Source organism: Coloeus monedula (genome assembly GCF_965178545.1).
Source record: "Coloeus monedula genome assembly, chromosome: Z".
Classification (NCBI taxonomy): Eukaryota; Metazoa; Chordata; class Aves; order Passeriformes; family Corvidae; genus Coloeus; species Coloeus monedula.
In genome coordinates, this window is record NC_138822.1 from 73,792,102 (window position 1) to 73,813,307 (window position 21,206).

A 21,206-nucleotide genomic window follows, 5' to 3' on the forward strand; every position below is an offset into this window, starting at 1 on the left:
AAATTTATCCATCAGCATAGCCAAGAAAGAAAGAAAGAAAAGAATGCAAGAACTAAAAGTCAGTTAGGACAAGGACATGTTTCTCTCAACTCTGCTTCACAACACCTCATTTCAGTATTGGTGTTTAGCTTTCATCTTCATCTAGTAGCATTGTCAGCAGTTTTCAAACCTACAATTTCATCATACTGTTAATTCTAGAGCAGCATTATTTTAGAGGAATATCTAACTCTTCTGTGTATTCTAAAACAACAGTCATAAGTTCCATTTCCATCAAGGAGCACTGTAGTCTGGCATGTGATGTGCAGCTGTTGAATACTATCTAACAGCTGTGTTAAAAGGGAGAAATTCAGCTTGAATGTCAGAATTCAATAACTCGGTTGGAATTAAATCAAAACTTTCAAAAGGAGGCATATGATCTTTTAATTAACAGTTACTCAATCCTTGGTTTTGGATGACATTCTGGCAAATCAATGTCCACTGTATCCCTTATAAAAAAGTGCATTCAGCCCTAAAAGTGAGACATTACCTCACAGCATCTTCAATAACGATAATCACCCTTTTATGGAAACATTTTCATGTCATAGATAGGGCAGATGCACTTTAGATACAGTTATGACAAAATGGGCATTACCTTTTTATTAAGCAAGTATTTTCAAAAGAACACGACATCTCTCCAGAAGCCTTTTAAGTTCTATTTGAGTAGCAAATACCTAATAGCAAGCAACCATGGAAACATTTTACACATTCTTATTTTCCCTCTTGTGGTGCTTATCTCCTGCTATGGTTACAGGTGACAGCCACGCTTGCATGGAGTACAAAGCCAATTCTTGAAATCACCATCATGAGACAGTCTGTGTGTCATGTTCGTAGTCGTGCTCTAAAATCTGTTTGGTTCTTTTTTCCAATATAAGTTACCAGAATTGTACACAGAACTTAGTCTGTGGCACTGATAGGTCCATATTCTTTCCCTATGTCCCTCTTGTTCTTTTTCACGCAGACACATTACAGAAGTGGTTCACAATCATCTCATTTTCAAATGCTCCAGAAGAAAAATACTTGGGTTTAAATTCATTAATTTCTTCCTCTTGCTATTGATTTAGTTCTTTAGGTCTTCAGTTTCCAAAATCATCCCATTTTCCTTGAAGAGTGCTCTAATAAAGATCTTTCTTGATGATGCCTCTCATCTGTTGTATTAAAAAATTTCATTTTTTCAGCCACTGTAATCAGTTTCTCTTTCTGTCAATTTTTCACATAGAAAGGTACACACATAAAAGTAAAAACAAAAAATCATGGTATTAGTTCCTTATCTGTATGAGTCTTAGCTTGAAAATAACATGTTATGCAAATGTTCCAACTATTTTTACAAGTAATAAAATATTGTAAATATTATCATATGTACAAGAAATAGTTACTGTTTGTAGTTTCATTATTTCACCTTCACCTGAGAAAAAGGTGCCTTTTTATGACCACAATCATCTGTGTTCCTCATTATATAACCCCAAGTTTTTGGCTAATTTCTGAAGTCAAACACTAAAGTTTGTGCCTGTTGTTTGTTTACAGTAATAAAGATTGTGTGTGTTTACACCAAACTGGAGTTTATATTTAAGTGGTTCTCTCTTCACTGTCTGTATATGCACAAAATGCTCTGAGTGAGTTTAAAACTAACCCAGATGCAATTTTCCAGCCTGTAGCTCAGTCACAGGCCTGAAACGTGCCTGGATATTCAGAAGTGGCGTATGGGAATGTAGCCAGCTGTTGTTCTCTTCCACACTGTCCCCAGTAAACATGTTTTAGACTTAGCTGCATTAACTGACACTTGGCTTTGTGCTTGAAAAACATTTGTATGATGATGGATTATAGTTTCTTGATAAAGAAAATGACTTGCATACTGAATATTCAGTCATCTCTAAACCACAAAGGACTTTTCCTTACCAAGAACACATTTTGTTCCCATGCTGTGCTACATGGAATGGGTTGCAAGCATACAAGTACCTGTAAATGTGCTAGGGGTAGGAATGGAAAGCTGAGATAAGGAGCTCCCTATTTAGATAGTAAATTGTTCTTCTTTAGTTTCGAAGAGTAAGGTTGGCTACTGAGACTGCAGTTGTCATCTCCAAGCAGGGAGCATACTGGTGGGAGAAGCAGGAGGTTTGCCTTAAGTCATTACGTTGTTTCTTCCGGCTAAGTGAACAAGATTTAGCAGCAACAGGGACTCCAGAGCACCCCGAGTTGTAACCTGAATTCTGAGGACATCTAGTGGTGTCAGCCCACTTCAGGGACTGGGTCTTGGTCACAACTGGTGAGCTCTCGCACATCTGTATTTCAGCTGAAATTTACTACGAAATCAAATGCAGTAAAGACAATTAGTTGAATGAACTGAAAGAGTAGCATTCTTCAGCTCAAATCCTGAATTCAACATTGACCGTCCCAAATACTGAGAAGTTTTGAGATTGGATCAAAAATCATAAACTTCTAAACATGTATTGGACATTTTTTATTTGCCTGTTGTTTTCAGGACTTTCGGGGTTCAAGTATGTTGACCTCCTCTTTGCATCAGTAGGGATAAAACTGTATTTTTGTTACCAAAAGGCTGCTTTCTTAGGTTAATTAATTAATCTAGAAGTTAGAACTCTAAGAACCAGGATCCCAAGGTGCCAAAGAAATATGCAAGACTTGTTAATGCTAAGAAACTGTAATCCTAGTCCTGCTAACCATTCAAAGACCTCTGGGAAGACCTGCTTGCTTCTCTGTGATTCAGGTTTTCAGCTTCCAAAGCGGAACTGTTGGTGTTGCCGCACCTTTTTGAGAGAGAACAAGAATCAATTAACTGCAATTCAAAAAGGACTTTGATCAAGTCAAGTGATACGTATTACATGCTGAGCATTGTTACTGATTGTTGCATGATGGCGTGTTTTTCAGTGAGCCCTTGATCTGATACTTCCTCCTGAAGAGAGACGGGCATCATGAAACAGAGATTCATTTCATCAGTTCAAATTATTTTGCAGCTTGCTCTGACTACAGTACGTCTGACAGGTAAGTACAACACTTCTTGAAACACTTGTTTTTTCCTTAAGACACTTTCTTTAAAAAAATCTGAGGCTTTACCCAATCTATCCTGACCACCACAGGAGCATGTACATATTTAAATTTCTTTCTTCTGAAGTTTGGTATGGCAATTTTGAAAATGCCTGGAGTTCTCTTTTCTTCTTATACTATTAATTTAAGGGTTGTTTGGTGGCAATACTGAAAGGCACTTACTCCACCCCTATACTCACTTTATGCCTGTCACCTTCTTGGGAATTAGCATATGAATAGTTACACTATCTGAGATAATTACGTGAAACTTTAATGTAACAAAGATAAGCTTAGGTTAAAAGGTCACATGCTTTTCATTTTAAAAATGGTCTGTATTCTTGGTATAAGTTAATGACAAGTAGTCTTAACAAGAAATATTCTTAAATGTATTTGGATTAACAGGGAATATTTGAATAATTAATTAATATATTCAGGTTGCTAGTACCCAAAAAACTCCATCCAGACCACTGACTTCCTTCTTTTTTAAATTGTCTGACCTATAATTTTCCCCAGATACGCACAAAGAATGGAATTTTAGTTCTGTTGCAAAGCTGAAGGTGAAATTTGATCTTAAAATTATCTGAAGATGAAAAAATTTCATGTTTATGGGGAAGAAGACTAAAGGTCATATATTTACTTCCCATCTCTGCAGTTTAATTTGGAGATAAAGATACAATTTTGAGTTTAGGTAAAAATTAAATTTTCTTGTTAAAAAGAGAAGCAAAATCATTCTACTAGCTGTTTTAAAAGTTTGAGGTAAAATGTACTTACTTTTCGGAGAATATTGATCCTTTTCCCAGGCAGAGTTATTTGCCCAATTCAGTCCATAGTTTCATGTAATTTTATTGTTTTCAAAAAAGCATTCTGTGGTGGACTTATTATTCAACAATAGCATCCAAAATTAATGACCACCACTAATTTAACTAGCTGGGTTTTTGCACTTCCCTAGGACAAACGTACCCTGGAAAACCTCAGATAATAAGATGTCGTTCTCTAGAAAAGGAAACCTTTTCTTGTTGGTGGAAGCCTGGCTCAGATGGAGGACGTCCTAACAATTACACCCTGTTCTACAGCAAGGACAGGTAACAACTGGTGCATATGTATTCTGTAAGTGATCAAGTGATGGTTATGACAGACCGAGATAATGACAACACTAATTTGTAAAGTTGTTTTTATGAATCCATTTTAACCTCAGATTGACAACAAGGGCTGCATAAGATCCATGGCTTCCCTTGTTGGAAGAAAACGTGGTCACTGTCAGCCCCAAATCTTCAGCCTGTCCCTCCTGAAACTCATCTACTAAAAATCCCACTTGTCTGAAGATGTGCGGGGAAAAAAGGCACGTTTGCCCATCTTTTCAGGAAGCACACAGCTTTCAGCTGAGCAGGGTCTCCTCTGAGCGGTGGAGCATGAGGGCACCGTGGGGCAGCAGGTCTCCCACCATCCCAGCCATGGACCAGGGCAGGAGGGGGGCAGCCCAGCCCTGGGCATCAGTCACCTCCTTGGGGATGGGGACAGGGACATGCTGAGGCCAGGCTGGGGTGGGACATCAGCCCATGGGTTGGGGGTGTCTTGAGGAGCCTGGGGCTGGGAAGGACAGGGCTCTGTGGAGCTGGAGACCAGCTGAACTGGTGACTTGGGAGCCAGGTAGAACATGGAGGGGCTGGGCAGGGGCAGTGAGGGCTGGTGGGGCCCTTGGGGCCATGCCAAGGAGCTTGTCCACTACCATGCACACCAAAATCCCCATCTGGACTGTAGTCATTGTTCCGCCTTTTGGTTTTGTGGTCAATGGTTCCCAAAACAGAGTGAAATCAGACATGGGTATCGCATCTCAAAAGTTAATATTTTGGTAAATACTGTGACAGCCTCATTGTGTTCAGGAATAAAGTGCATATATGTTTGGCAACTTTAATTAACTTGTCCATCTTTGTATAACTGAACTTTCTTCCTAAAAACAAAAGGCCTTTCAACAGGCACAAGTAAGCAGAGAGGCTCAGACACTAAATTTTCTTTTAATAAATCCAGTGAGATTCAGAACAGGCAAGGTAAAGCCTCAGACATCCCTGCTGAAACTAAATATTCCAAATCACTGAGCAGAAAAAGGTGCAGACTTTAATGAAGTTGCCCCACTCAACAGTGATTTGAGAGCTTTGATTTTATGAAAGCCCAGATGTTTCAGTCTTTATCAAAAAATTTAATTAACATTTTAATTCATACCTGTCACTGCCCAGAGCAGTCCTGCTTAGGGAAAGATAGGAGTCCTTATCCATTTCATTAAATCTGCTGAACCCAGGCTCTGCCAAGCACTTTAGACAACGGCCATGACTGTGTTTCTAGGCTCATTGTCTCTTAGGTACAGTCCCCTTCTCCCATCTTTTCTTTGTCAACTGTGACAAAACTGCCTGGAAACTAAGAAACCTTATTATTGACGATGCATAGAGCATAACTGTGGGACTAAAGTGCAATCTTGCACATCAGCTGATGCTTTGGGTTTGTATAGTTCTTCACACCTGGGGTAGGCTGTGAGTACATCACCCAGGCCAGCTTTGAGTACAAAACAATTCCTCTCCTAAAGAAGCCAGAGACCCATATAAAGGCAATAAGTAATCAACTGTGAAATAATTTTTTTTTTTTCGAGATAGTTGTGTTGATGATCGTGTTAAAAAACAGATAAATTGACATCAGGAAGGTCGTGGAACAGATTGCCTTGAGTGCAACCACAAAGCACATACAGGAGGGATCAGGCCCAGCTACATGGCTTTCAGAAATGAAGGTGCTGCCTGATCTCCTTTTATGACCAGGTGACCCAGTCAGGAGAGGCTGTGGATGTAGTCTGCCTGAACTTCAGCAAATCCTTTGATAATGTCTCCCACAGCATTCTCTTGGAAAAGCTGACAGCCCACAGCTTGGACAGGAGCACTCTTTGCTGTGTTAAGAACTGACTGATGACTGGGTGTCCTGGGTTGCAGTGTACTCTTTTACCGTTCTCATGAGCTGTTGAAACCAGATGGGGCAGTGTTTCCTTGCCTCCTCCCTCCGGACTGTCTTTCTGTTAATGGCCCGTCAATGCCTTGCCCCATGACTCAGAGATAATTCCCTCTGGACTATCTTCTGTTAATGAGCCCATCAACACCTGGCCTCATGACTCATCATCCTATTGTGAGATGCTCCATGCAGAAGGAGGAACCAAGCATTCCATCCTGGATATAATCTGAGATTCCAAACACCACAGACACCCTTTCCACTGGATTCCCAGAGGACAGGAGCTACACAGCCACCACTGGACCTTCCAAGGAAGAGCAGACCCTTCTACTGGATCACTGCTTCAACAGAACCACATCCACCACTTCAGGAGGACTGCAGCCACCATCCTATCAGACTGCTACTGCCACCTTGACTAACAGGGTGTCAGGTTGTATCCTGACTCTGTCAGTTTGAACCAGTGTTTTCCGCCTTTTTTTGATTTCCCTATTAAATTGTTATTCTGACTTGGTGCCTCCCACTGGTTTGTTTTCAAACTAGTACACTGGACCTAGGGAGTGGTGGTGAATGGAGTTACATCCAGCTGCAGCTGGTCACTAGTGGTGTCCTCCAGGGATCAGTGTTGGGGTCAGTCCTGTTTAATAACTTTATTGGTGATCTGGATGAGAGAATTTAGAGGACCCTAAGTCAGTTTGCAGATGACACCAAGCTGGGCAGGAGTGTTGATCTGCTGGAGGACAGGAAGGCTCTGCAGAGGGATCTGGACTGGCTGCATTGATGGGCTGAGGCCAGTGGTGTGAGGTTCAACCAGGGCAAGTTCCAGGTCCTGTCGTTGGTTACAAAAACCTCATGCAGCTCCAGCCTGGGGTAGAGTGGCTGGAATGTGGCTCAGCAGAAAGGGACCTGGGGGTGAACATGAGCCAGTGTGTACCCAGGTGGCCAAGAAGGCTAATAGCATCCAGCCTGTATCAGCAATAGCGTGGCCAGCAGGACCAGAGCAGTGATAGTCCCCCTGTACTCAGCACTGGTGAAGCCACACCTTGAGCTCTGCATTCAGTTCTGGGTCCCTGACTACAAGAAGGGCATTGAGGTGCTGGAGTGACTCCAAAGAAGAGCAAGGGAACTGGGGAAGGGTCTGGAGCACAAGTCCTGTGAGGATCAGCTGAGGGAGCTGGGGGTGTTTAACCTGGAGAAAAAGAGGCTCGGGGGGGCAACTTGTCATTCCACAACTTCCTGAAAGGAGGCTGTACTCATATGTGGGTCAGTCTCTTCTCTCAGGGCATAGTGATAGGACAAGAGGAAACACCCTCAAACTGCACCAGAGGAGGTTCAGGTTGGACCTCAGGAAGAATTTCTTCACTGAAAGGGTGGATAAGCACTGGAATGGGCTGCCCAGGGAGGTGGTGGAGTCACCATTCCTGGAGGTGTTCAAGAAATGCCTGGATGTGGCAATTGGTGCCATGGTCTGGCATGGTGGTCAAAGCTTGACTTGACAACCTTAGAGGTCTTTTGCAACCTAAATGGTTCTCTGATCTTTCTGAGAACAAACTAATTCAACAATAAAAGAGCTCTCTGCCATAGGGCCCATCAGTTCAATTTCCAGGGCTATTATGCAAAGAAGATATTTAGCAACTTATTGAAGTAAATTTTTCATTTCCCTTTTACTTGCTTATAAATATTGTTAAAATTTCTTTGTTCTGTCTCTGGAACTTTCTGTTTCTATTCTTTTGTTGCTTTATTCCTATGTATAAAAAAAAGGGGGTGAAAGCATTCATCAAAACAATTGCTGTAAAAATATCAATGAAGTGTTTATGGTAATAGCATTTGACACATACCAAAATGTTTCCAAGGGATTATAGATAGTATCATGTAAGATTATAGATATGATTATGTATATTATATATGTAATTTAAGATTATATATAAACATTTCAGATTTCTCCTGAACCTAGGCCATTTCTAGAATGTTATCTGCTTTGCTTCATTTCCTAAACTTTTAACTTTTACATCATTTTATTTCAGTGAAGAAAAAGTCTATGAATGTCCAGACTACCTAACATCAGGTCCAAATTCCTGCTACTTCGATAAAAACCACACGAATCCCTGGACAACATATATTATCACTGTAATGGCAACAAATGAGATTGGAAGTAACAGCTCAGATCCTCAGCATGTGGATGTAACTTCCATAGGTAAAAAAAAAAGAATGAAATGGAAAACAAACTAGTTGGAGGTATATGCAGTTTTGAATCCCAGAACAGGTAGTGGTGAAAGATTTCTTTCCTTATGATGTGAAACTTGCTACTGAGAAGTGTTTATTTACAGATGATCTAAAATATGCATATTAAATATATGTGAAAACTACATTTTAATTATAAGTAACTACATACTTGATTGTATGAATTTCATGTATGATTATGTATAAATTTTAACTTCAGATGAAAATTTTGCTTCAGTTTCTAGTAGTCGGCAATATTTTAATTAGACTCAATGTAGATTATAAAATTTTCAAATTAGGTCAATCTACATAATATTTCAAATGTAAAAATCATTCTGACTGCTGGCATTGCAGACTTGAAAGGGTAAAAATAACTGCCTGAGCATTATACAGGCTTTTAGTATTTTAGTAGTATTTTATATTCCTGACTCCATTCTACTTTCTGCACGCACATAATATACCCGTTTTAATTATAATGTACCTAGTTGTTCTAGCTATGAAATAGCTGACATTTTAATTTTGCAAGAATGGCCTTATGAAATTATGGTTTGTATTTTCTTAGGCTGACAAATTCAGAGTAAAGTTTAAGATCTGCTGATACTGTTGGAAATCAGTAGCTAGTTAAACTCATTAAGGAGAAAGGAAAAATACAAGGCTTCTTTATTATTCTTTTACAGAAGTGCTGAATTATCTGAAATTGATGTGATGACATACAAAACAACAAAGGAGGTGTCTTTTCTGGGAGAAAATTAAATCATTAACAACATACTTTTCATTCATTTATACAGTTCAGCCAGATGCTCCTGTGAACCTCTCTCTAGAAACAAACACATCTGCTAACATGTCATACCTTTGGGCAAAATGGTCTCCACCCCCATTAGCTGATACCAGCTCTAATTCACATGAATATCACTATGAGCTACGACTAAAGCCTGAGGAAAAGGAAGAGTGGGAGGTAAGGGAAAAATATATTTATTTTATAAATGCACTATTCAGTGAATTCTCATCTCAATTTAATTGGTCCTATAAAAATATTAGTTTGTGTTAGAGTAAAAAAATTAACATAACCAAATCTGATTTAAGAAAGAAAAGTAATGGAGTGGTCTGTAGAGACCGTGAAATTCAACATATATACATAATCATCCTAATATTGTATATGACAAAACCCAGTTATTGTCATCTTCTTCAACATGATCAGTTAGAGGCAACCTGCCCCTCAGAAATTTTGTTGTGTCCTACTCACACACGCCGTTTCCATTGACATTCCCCACCTGTTGCCATATTTCTAGGAGTCAGCTACAGTACTGCCACAGCTGAGTTTTCAGGACAAAAGATCATTCTTAAAGTTATAGTCATGTGTCCTCAATGCTGCCTAGTTTGTTGATGCCTTAATGATGGAGAAAGCTATGCATTTTGAAATAGTTCTGAGGAGAAATTGGGAAGGTCTGAGAAAGGCACCTAAAGCCACAGAGAAGAATTTCACAGGGGGTTTGTATGCAGGCTGGACTACCTATAACGTTCCTTGCATTGTGGATCTGACAGAGTAGTAGGAAGTCTTCAGTTCATATGTTCTTGAGCATCAGAATCAGCAGTGATTTTTTTTCTGCTAAATCACTACTTTTGCTTCTTTGTGATCCATATCGTATCAACACCCAACTTAAATTCCTGACTTTCAGAATTCAGTAACTAATTCATGCCTATTCATTTTTGGTTTGTTTGTTAAATTTGTCCAATTCTTTATTATTTCCCAGTCCATTTTCTTTTCCAGACACTATCTGTAGGAATGCAGACACACTATGAGGTGACCAGCCTGCAGGCTGGGGAAAAGTATGTTGTTCAGGTGCGTTGCATGTTAGACCTTGGAAAATGGAGCGAATGGAGCTTGGAAAGAAGCATTCAGATCCCCAAAGGTTAGTGGATGATTGCTGCTCTGTAAACTGCTTTTAAATTGTAGCAGGTTCAATGCTGTGAAGGTGCCTAAATGCCAGTCCTGAAAACATGGCCTCCCACACAGATACTTTGTGGTGCTCAGTGCTTTTTACCATACTTTCTGTGTACTTGCTTTGTTAGTCTTGTTGTTCTGCTCAGAATCCTCTGCTGAAACTGGCTATGACAAATAAGGTGGGATTCACTAAGAATATCAGATTTTCTGATACAGGCATGCCTAAATAATTTATTGTCCCTGTCCCTTTATTTAAAAATCATGTTGATTTTATCTGTAGCTATAAATATCAGGTAATATTTTTTGTATGAGGGCCTGGACTGAAAGCACGGATGTATCTAACAGAGCGTGGCACTTACAGATACTATCAAATGGAAGTCACTATCTGTGTTTTCTTGGATTTGAGTAGACACACTAAATATGTATGATATCATGTCTTGTTTCCAGACACTTTAGCCAAGTTGTCTCAAATCTCCTTCTTCTGTTACTAGTTGTATTATTCATTATTTGATGTGGAGATTGCTGAAGTACTGAAAAAATAGAAAAGAAAAATTAAATGTCCTATTTTCAGATCTGCCTTAGGCACTTAGGAATTTGGAAAATCAATGTGTCTGCTCTACATAGTAGAAAATACATATTATTGATGTAATATATTTTTGCCACAAATACATAACTGCTAAAGTTTCAATCACTTCAGGGTTTTGACTAGCATCATCCTATTCAAAATTTAAACATTTTTCTCCGCCCAACTCTTAAGAGATGTACTTGAAACTATAAAAACTTTCTCAGGAGCAATCATGCAAGTAGCCTGAGTACTGAACATAATAACACTACAGTGAAATATGAGAGCTGCTGCTTTGTGTATTTGGAGTACTTCAGAAGAAAATTGCTGGCAAGAACACAAACAAATAGACAAACATTTACATTCTTCTTTTTTTTTACCTGAAAGCAAAGCAAATGACAGCATACCTTTCAAACAATCAGAATCATCTCAAAACACACCTTTTGAAGAAAAAAAAATTGTTTGTGTATGTAGTGGTTTAAGCCCAGCTGGCAACAAACCATCACACATCTGCTCACTTATATGTGACCATGGTGGAATGAGGGGAAGAATCAAAGGTAAGATCTAAGGGATAAGAACAGTTTAATAATTGAAACTAAGTAAAATATAATAATAATAGTAGTAGATAATGATGATGATGATGATAATAAAAAGAAAAAAAAATTATGGACAATGCAATTGCTCACCCACTGCTGATCAATGCCAGACCCCGTTTCTGAATCCTGATGGGTGGTGGTTCCAGGCAACTCCCAAATTTGTATCCTGGAAATGATGTTCTATGGTGTGGAGTATCCCTTTGGTCAGGTCACCTGCCCTTGCTATATTCATTCCCAGCCTTTTTTTTCTGCTTTGTACCTCTTCACTGGCAGAGCAGGAGACACAAAAAGGTCCTTAGTTTAGGATAAACATGACTTAGAGACAAAATATCCCTGTATTATGAAAATTACTCTCATACTGTATCCAAACCACAGCACTATACCAGCTACTGGGAAGAAATTAAGCCTATCCCAGCTGAAACCAGGACAGCATAAAAAATAGATTGGATAGTAGAGCATATTTTAAATAATTTTATAGGGCCTGCCATGACAGTATTTCAACATTCGTTATGAGATTTTGGGGCGAAGAAAGCTACAGGCAGAAAGCTAAAACAGTTCTTCAATGCGGCTGCAGCGAGAGAGTTCTGAATCCAGGTGAAAGTAGCAAGTTGTTGCCCTAACCAGTGAACAAGGCCTCCTTTCCTGTGCTACTAGGAAGCAAAACTTCTTCTTTATTCATATTTTCCTGTTCTCTGCTTGACATTGTTTTACGAATTCAAGATGGACCTAATGGATTAAACTTACTAATTAGTTCATTTCTTTATCTCTTACAGAACGGTTACCTCCTGAAAAGCCTACCATAATAAAGTGCCGTTCTCCTGAAAAAGAAACATTTACTTGTTGGTGGAAACCTGCTTCAGATGGAGGGCTCTCTACTAACCACACTTTGCTTTACAGCAAAGAGGGGTAATAAGCTCTGTGTAGTTATTCAGTGTTTTGTTTGAAGGACCTGAAAAATCAATCCTCATTGGTTTCTTATTTAGGGAGACACCATTTTCTGTAGTCCATGCTTTTGTCCAGTGGCATATTCTGCCACCACAATAAAGCAGCAACATATTTAAGATTGAAATCTTAAATCTTGATCTCTTTATAATGGCAGGTGAATTATTGTGAATTCAGTCTTGGAAGTTGCCTTTGCTCAGCAGCTGCACGTTAGTAAGCAATACAAATGCACAGTCCTATAACTCTTCAACCCCGCAGTCTTAGAAATTAAACTTTCCAAAATGACCAGATACTAAAACTTTTATCTTCCAATAAGGCTTATTTTGCACTAGTATTCATAGGCCATGAATGCCTCCTGGTTTATGTAGTAATCTTTCTTTGGAACTCAGATCAAGTGCTAAATATTAATTTTAAAGAAAGAGTCAATATATTTTTTTTAGGTCCTGTGAAACTTTTTTGGTTCTTTTTGGTTCACCTAGTACTGCTCAATCTTGCAATAACCTAACTAGATGCTAAACTCTGTAACTGTCAGCTGAGAGCCCACTTTTAGTGGAAAAAGACAGATACTGCTCCAGCCAGGTATGGCAGAGTAAGAGGTCCACATCTACAGCTGTCTCTTTTGTTACTGTGCATCTAAGAGGAGCATGGAAACAAATACTACATACTCAGCTTTCTCTCCTACCCCTCCTCTGACTTTGGGAAGCTTGAGTACGGATGTGAAGGAGAGGTACAAAGTAGAGGTTTCTTTGATGAACAAGAGGTGAAAGATCAAATACATTCTGAAAGCGTATTAGTGTAATATGCAGAACTCCTGTAAGTGTGGTATGGACACTGGAAATAGATAATTTTTAATAGATGGGTTAGAAGGTTTCAGCAATCACTTCTACTCAGTCTCTGGAACATGTAAGGGCTCTGGGCTATGCAGTGCACAGTGGCTTTCAGAGAAGTAAGGGCTGTGCTATACTAGCCCACAGCTGTATCTACAACAGCCTAAATTCTTCAGGCTTCATGGTGTTTACTTCATGGGGAAAATGTTTAGTATAGTCTCTGGAACTGTCCAATGACTCTTTAGTCTGGAAGCAGTTTTCTAATTTTCTTCACATTTCCAGGTGTGAAAAGTCAGATCCCGGCCTAAATAATGCTGAAGTACTAGGAACCAAAATCAGGTGTTCCAGACTGTGTAACCTAATCACTGGGATTCTTTCATTTCAGAGAAGAAAAAGTTTATGAATGTCCAGATTACAAAACTGCAGGCCCCAATTCATGCTACTTCGATAAAAAGCACACCTCTTTCTGGACCATATACAATATTACTGTGAGGGCAACTAATGAAATGGGAAGTAATGTCTCTGATCCTCATTATGTGGATGTGACTTACATAGGTAAGAGTTAAAAAGTAGTTTTCTGTGGAACCAAATATTTCAGAGTCATGGGTTTTAACACAAGAATTTTAATTCCAGCTCTCCTCCTATATAGTATTATATCCAAGTTAAAAACTTGTACAAATAAGGTATTCTTTCTTGTAATAACAAACCAATATTCATCCCTTTACCATCTTATTTTCAGAAGAAGCCAAAAATGCTAAAAGCTTTAAAATCATGTTCAGATAACCATTTATTGGTTTTCCACATTTCTTGTAGTCAAACCCTAAGAAACATCATCCAGCTAAAATCTTTTTTCCACTGTACAAGCACCTGAAATCAATTTGATCTTTTAATTAATAATACTTATATATGATTACCTAAAAGTAGTTTCCAGACCAAAGAGAAGCTGCATTAGTGCTTTTTATAGCAGTGTACTGATAATCTCTTTATCAGACCTTTTCTACAGAGTGACTGTGGACAAGTAATTAGGGTTTTATCTAAGGGAACGGAACATTATCTGTGATAACAATTTTGTTGTCAAGGATCTGACTGCCAGGAGTCTGGCAACTGGAAAAGGGCTGCTGAAGAAATGGCTTTGTATTATACGTCCATGCCATGACCTGATGAATCTTTGATCAGACAGTGGTAAAATGCATGCATAATATGCAGAAGCTCTGACTGTAGCAGAAACCTGTGTTCCATTTTGGTTTCTTTTTGATATATATAGACAGAGCTTAATTATTGCTGTTTTGGTTTACTTTTAAATATCCTTATGTATGAGTGTAAGGATCATGTTGTGTTTTCTGAATATGAAAGATGGAGGGAGCAATTTTCATTAGCTACATCCATGTTTTCAGTGTTCTTCAATGTTCCTAAGTATTTATGCCAAGCTTTGATAAGATTATAGTAGAACACAACTTTCAAAACACAATATTAAAGATGTTAACTTTGAAATGTAGTTGTGGGGAAATGATTTTGAAAGGGTACAGGTAAGTCACCATTTCAGAATTACATGGCATCCAAAATCACAGAAAATTTTTCAAAAATAGACTTCTAATATTTGATTCAATTTCCTACACCAATAAATGGTAATGTAAGAAAAAATGTAAGAAAAAATATTTTTGATGATAAATGATTAAGGCAAATCTCAACATGAATTTAATATATTTACTACTACTCAGGGTTTTTTAAAAATTCATAGATCCATACTTGTTTTATCTGAAAACTCTTGGTTTCTATATTCTTGCATCAGTTCTAAATTATTAGACACAATGGAGATGGCAACCCTTCCCTCACATAATTTTATATTTCTTCCTAAGATGCAAGGAAAAAATCACTTAGATTCTTATTGACAGTTCTTTTATTTCAACAGTACAGCCAGATCCTCCTGTGAATATAACCCTGGAATTAAAAAAGTCAATAAAGAGAAAACCATATCTGGTCCTGACATGGTCTCCACCCCCGCTAGCTGATGTCAGGTCTGGGTGGCTTACCCTTGAATATGAATTGCGACTGAAGCCTGAAGAAGGAGAGGAATGGGAGGTAAGGATGTTGCAAGTTTTGTTAGATAGAATTTTCTGACCAGCTATATTTGGCCAGCCAAGTCCCATGCCTGAATGTAATGAAGCAGACATACTAAATAGTTCATCATTTTTCAAAAGTGCTTGTGTGACCTATGATTTCCTGCTGAGAACACTGGTATCTCAGATGCTGTTGTACAATAGCAGGTGATAAAGTACTTGTTTTTGATTGTGGTCATTATTTATTAATCATATTGGCATTGTAGTTTAAGTTGTTCATTCTCACTTAGGTTTCTTTTGTGATAATTTGTTCTTAACCCCAAGCACTTCTTGGATAACCGATAGCTCAGTGACATTACATAAAATAATTTAAATTTATATAAATAACCATTAGGTTGTAATTGTAGTGGTCACACAACAGTAATAATTTTCTATAGCCAGGATCTACAACTCGAACAACTGAGAGGCAAATTAAAGACTCCAGCTATTGGTATTTGACTCCATCCCTTTCTTGTCTGCAATACTTCCAAACCACCTTTGTGTTTCCTCCTTCCTTCCTCCTCCCATGGCACTTCACAGCCCTCTGACCATAGCAAGATCTACTTTTTACTACCCTGTGCATTTCCACCACTCCACATTCCCTCCGTCTACCCATGTTTTCTTTCTCCATCTCTGTTTCTTGCCTCCTCCTCTTCCTGAACCATCGCAGTTCCCACCATCACCACAGCTCATCCCCTATTTGCCATATGCTCATTATGTGTTTTTACAGCAGTTTAATTTGCACTATAAACCAGAACCAGATCTCATTCCCACCTGCTAGAAAACTATAAAAATAAAATAAATTACTATTATTCCATGCCTGCTTAACAATTATTAGGAAAAGCTATCCAGACTCATTCTATATTCCCATCTTGATTACCAAAACCTTAGCTGTGACTTTTATTTAATTTCCAGACTATTTTTGTTGGACAGCAAACACAATGTAAAATGTTTAGTTTAAATCCTGGAAAGAGGTACATTGTACAGATTCACTGCAAACCAGACCACCATGGATTGTGGAGTGAGTGGAGCCCAGAAATGTATATTGAGATCCCTACTGGTGAGTGGCCAGGCATCCCTTCAGTAATTGTTATTACATGCAAATTCATGCTGTATTTTCGTTTGTTAGCTGTTTGTGGCACCCATGCAGATCCCTTAGTTTCCCTAGGACAGACAAGAACATCATTGCTAAGGTAACCAAATCCTTATCATCCCCACACCGTACTCAGTTAACTTTCCCCTTCACTACTTTTTGATAGAGCTAAGAAGGTGAATAACTACTTTGCTTATTTAAAGCGTGTTCTTTCTGTCTATTGCCTCATTTGTTCTCTTTACAGTAATTTTTAATTAAAAGAACCCTGGCAGCTGCATTAAAACTGTGACACAGACAACAAAGTGTGACTGCCTTCAGACAATAACAGCTCTTCATTACTCTTTATCTGGAATTAATATGAAATAAGCACTTCAGTATAAAAAGTGTTACATTACAATAAAAATCCTTAAAAATATCTAAGCCTAGATCACTTTACCCAGCATTTAATTAATTGTATGGTATGTATTTAATAATGAAATGGCTACAGTTTTGGTACAACTGGATTTGAACCCAATCTGTATAATTGGCTGCGACAAAATTTTCCTCTTCATGCATTTTTATATGATTTTTCCAACACAGTTTATTTCCTGTGCAGTACCATTAGTAAAAATTATATTCATTATTCGATATTACAGGAATTGTTGAGATCCATCTGTGCTGGGGAAGGTCTCTAGGTTCAATACCAAATTTGGCAATTTAGGCCAATTTTAAAAATAAAAGTAATTTGCAACTCTTTTTTACATGCTGACTGTGCATATTCTAGATGCATGTCCTCAAATAATTCTGTTTGTTTCTTAGATTTTAGAGTAAAAGATATGGTTGTGTGGATCATCGTTGGTGTCCTGTCATCTCTTATATGTTTAATCATGAGCTGGATAATGATTTTGAAAGGGTACAGGTAAGTCACCATTTCACAATTACATGGCATCCAAAATCACAGAAAACTTTTCAAAAATAGACTTCTAATATTTGATTCGATTTCCTACACCATTTGTCTTATCTTATGAACTGTTAGTTATAGGTTTTTGACTTAATTTGCAACTGATAAAGCAGTATTTCTGCTCCTCAGGGAAACCAGGCTAAATTCTCAATTGGTAAAGGTCTGTCTTTATTAGATCTGACTAATCTTGGTTAGTCATGTAATATTCAGCAAACATTACTTGGAGTATCCCTGTTCCTGTAGAAGACATGTCTTTGGGTTTTATCGTAATTTCCTAAAGTAAACAAGGTTATATTCTGAGATTGTCTTTCTGCCAACCTCTGTCAATTTCCCAGATGACTTCTTACAATGCTGACTACTTTCAATCAGATGTGACAGAGAGAAGTGTTGCAAAGATTATTGCTTTTGTAGAAGTTTTGCAAAAAATACTGGCTGATTAGGAGAAAGAGATAGAAACCGTGGTTGGAAAAGCCACATCCTTCACCATGAGTCCTGTTTATCAGTAGTCAGCTGACATTCAAGGGCACACAGTCAGGCCCACTAACCCTCCTGAACTGTGCCCCACTTCACTGTTTCTTGGCCAGTGATGAATTTACAGTGGTATTAGAGAACTGGAGGTTAAGGAACAAATGACAATTAAAAGGACATTAGTAATTCTACTTTTCCAGTTGAATAACTTTTGTACTGCTAGTGGTTTTTATAAGTAGATCTGAGGGGACCTTATGAGCTGTAACTGGATTTGTGAATTACACAGCCTGAGAGGCAGACAGGAGACAGATGTCCAACTGGGATGCATAAGATATGGGAGAAGTGTTTAAAATCTCAGTCACATGCTGAAGAAATGGGAGAAGAGATAGTGAGATATGGTCTGTATTTACACCTGGTGTGTTTGTTCTGGGTTTTTTTTCTTTAGAATGATGGCCTTTATCCTGCCACCAGTACCAGGACCGAAGATAAAAGGCATAGATACACATCTGCTGGAGGTGAGTACCACAGCTAACAACAAAAGAATTCACCATTACTCGCTTTTCCAGCTTATGTACGAGCAAACACAATTACCATGGTAAAGTGTAAAACTGCTTCAATTAATCAACACTGAAAATAAGCAACACTTTCAGGTAAACATGTGAAGGGTATGTGTGAGTAAGAGTTTTACCTCGAACTTGTAGCAGGAGGGTGTTTAAGAACACAATTTGTGACTGCCCTGTTTCCTGGGACACAAGGAAATGCCTCTGTGAACTTCCTCGTAGGTCTTACGAAGGATGCTCTCCACAGTCTCTTGCCATGCTGAAGAGGCAGGGCATGTCTGCACTGTCGTTCTCCCACATTTCCTTCTTGTTAAACTCAGGAGACCCATACCTGCAAAAAGCTCCCTGCTCCTCCCACATTAGAAACATGAATTTTGGGGTTGTGTCTCCCCACCGATGAAACTCAGATTTGGGTCTAGCAATATAAATATCGAAGCATTTGTATATCAAATATAAAGATTGTTCACAATTGTTCTAATCAGATAAACCTTAAGGTTGACAGTGAAAAATCATATCCTCTTCATTATACCTTCAGACAGGAAAATCTGAAGAATTGCTGAGTGCTCTTGGTTGCCATGGTTTCCCTCCAACATCAGACTGCGAGGAACTGCTGATAGAATATCTGGAGGTAGAGGACAGTGAGGATCAGCAACTCATGCCAAATCATGACACTCCCAGTAAAAATACAAAAATTATACTCAAGGAAACAGACAGTGACTCAGGCCGAGGGAGCTGTGATAGCCCTTCTCTCCTCCCTGTGAAGTGCAGGGAATCCCGCGGCCTTCCATCTACTCTTCAAACACAGGTCGTAAGAGCCAAACAAAGGAAAGGAGGAAAGGGGAGCTGGGAAGCTCAGTCTACGGCCTCAGAACAGGAAACACTCCCTTGTAACAGTGAGAGTACAAAGTCATGCACGTGGCTGGCAGCTCAGTTACCCAGCAATCAGCCTGTTATGTTTGCCTACCACAGCACTGTGGAGGCATTCAAGATAACACTGAATACCACAAATGTGAACACTGCACCAGTTTTGGTGGAAAATGAAGAAAATCATCAGTCACTATATCCAATTGCTGAAACTGTCTATGATGATGTAGAAAAGATAAGCGAGATGGAGAATTCCAAAACTGACCAAACCACAGTGCAGGTCAGACAAAACCAACATAATGACAGGTCACCTTTCCTGAATCCTAAACTAATGGACTATGTAGAAGTTCATAAAGTCAGAAAAGATAAGGAACCAACACTATTACTGAAACATAAAGAAAATAGCGGAAAGACCAAAAAATGCACTGTTCCAGGAACCAACAAAGAATATACTAAGGTCTCAACTGTTGTGGACCATCACATTTTGGTATTATTGCCAGATCAGCGCACCCAGAACACACCTGTATCTCAAGAACCTGTAGCAGAAACATCTCAGAACCCTCAGCAAAGTCAAGCTGAGAAAAATACAAGCTACAGCACGACAACTCCAAGTGACTCCAGAAGAGACACCAGTGGTTCAGACTACATGGACCCATCTTCCTTTATGCCCTCCTTTAAATAACATTTTAGTGCAGCACATACTTAGTAGTTACACACAGTAAAACAAAATCACATAACAAACAGTTCTTTAAAAAAGCCTGGTCTGCAAAAACCTAGCCTCCTATGTGCATTGTACAGGTAATAAAATAATCTGTGGGATGAGGGAATAGTCATGGGAGTAAGCCCTGGATCATTAGCACACATTTGTGACACAGTGAAATGAGGAAATGGATCTTGTCCATCATGAAAAATACATTGTAAAATAATTATTCAGCTCTGCAAAACTTCTGTTCATTGATTAAGCCTGAGGAAATACTGCAGATTCAACAAAGATGAAAATTGTTATGGGTCAGTCAGCAAACCATAGTGATTTGAGCAGTTCCTACATTAGATAAATCACTGCACAACAGTATTCTTACCTACAATGCATTTTCTTCTGAATGCATTCTGACACCCAATTAAGTTTTCTTTATCTTTTTTCTCAATCCTTGAGAAAAAAGGAGCTCTTGTATATGACAAATCATGTATAAAAGAGAATATATTCTACAAAAAAAGTAAAGTTTGTTACAGTAAAATAACAAATTCTTCGAAATATATTTTTGCTTTGTTTCAATGTGACAGAAAAATGCATCCCATTCATATCCTAGTCCAGACAAACCAAAATGAAAAAAAAGGATGATATTTGATATACTGCCTTACTGTATATAATATACAATTCTACTTTAATATAAGCCCATATATTTAACAATCTATTTTTTAAGGCTATTTTTCTATTACCAAAAAAAGAGCAAAGTAAAATATTTTTTAATTTCCCAATGTTATTTAGCTATCTAGGAACTTTTCTCTTTCCTTCTGCTGAGACAGTAACAAGTAAAGCTATAATTTCTATACAAAGCATAAAATTAAACTTTATATTAATTAAGAATATGAAGATATTTTAAAACTATATTTCAAATACATTATAGATATATTACTATTTGAATTGTAAATTATTTGTTTCACAGGTTTTTTATTACCTGTAATTATATAATTAAAATAGAATTTAGGTTTTGAGAGCCAAGCATCTTCCCCTTTGAATTTATACTCTGATGCCAATTGCAAATGAAATGGGGTTCTCCTGTATCCTGCACTTTTCTCTGAGCCTGGAAGAGTTTGAAGTCAGATTTTTCATAACAAATTTATGAACACCAGTTTTGGAACCCAGCCTCCAAGGTCTGATTCAGAGCCCCACTGAAAAAGCAGTGGGAATGAGGAGATGAGTCCATGTACTTGGGCTGGCTGTGTGTCCCCGGAAGAGCAGTGGGAACAATAAGGATCCATTACATCCCACGTAACTGAAGACAGAATCAAAATGATACTGTAGCAGCTGCAAAGTAACCGTG

General features: G+C 38.3%; 1 protein-coding gene across 1 annotated transcript; it reads left to right on the forward strand.

The window, feature by feature from the left end:
* Positions 1 to 2,963: 2,963 nt before the first annotated feature.
* Positions 2,964 to 19,846, forward strand: PRLR (prolactin receptor; the record flags this gene model as incomplete). Its single annotated transcript, XM_082300863.1, has 12 exons — positions 2,964 to 3,033; positions 4,025 to 4,157; positions 8,079 to 8,248; positions 9,063 to 9,229; positions 10,043 to 10,184; positions 12,148 to 12,280; positions 13,529 to 13,698; positions 15,053 to 15,222; positions 16,155 to 16,299; positions 17,131 to 17,230; positions 18,186 to 18,255; positions 18,836 to 19,846. The coding sequence occupies 12 exons, from the start codon at positions 2,964 to 2,966 to the stop codon at positions 19,844 to 19,846; spliced, it is 2,481 nt and encodes an 826-aa protein (XP_082156989.1).
* Between the last annotated feature and the right edge of the window lie 1,360 nt (positions 19,847 to 21,206).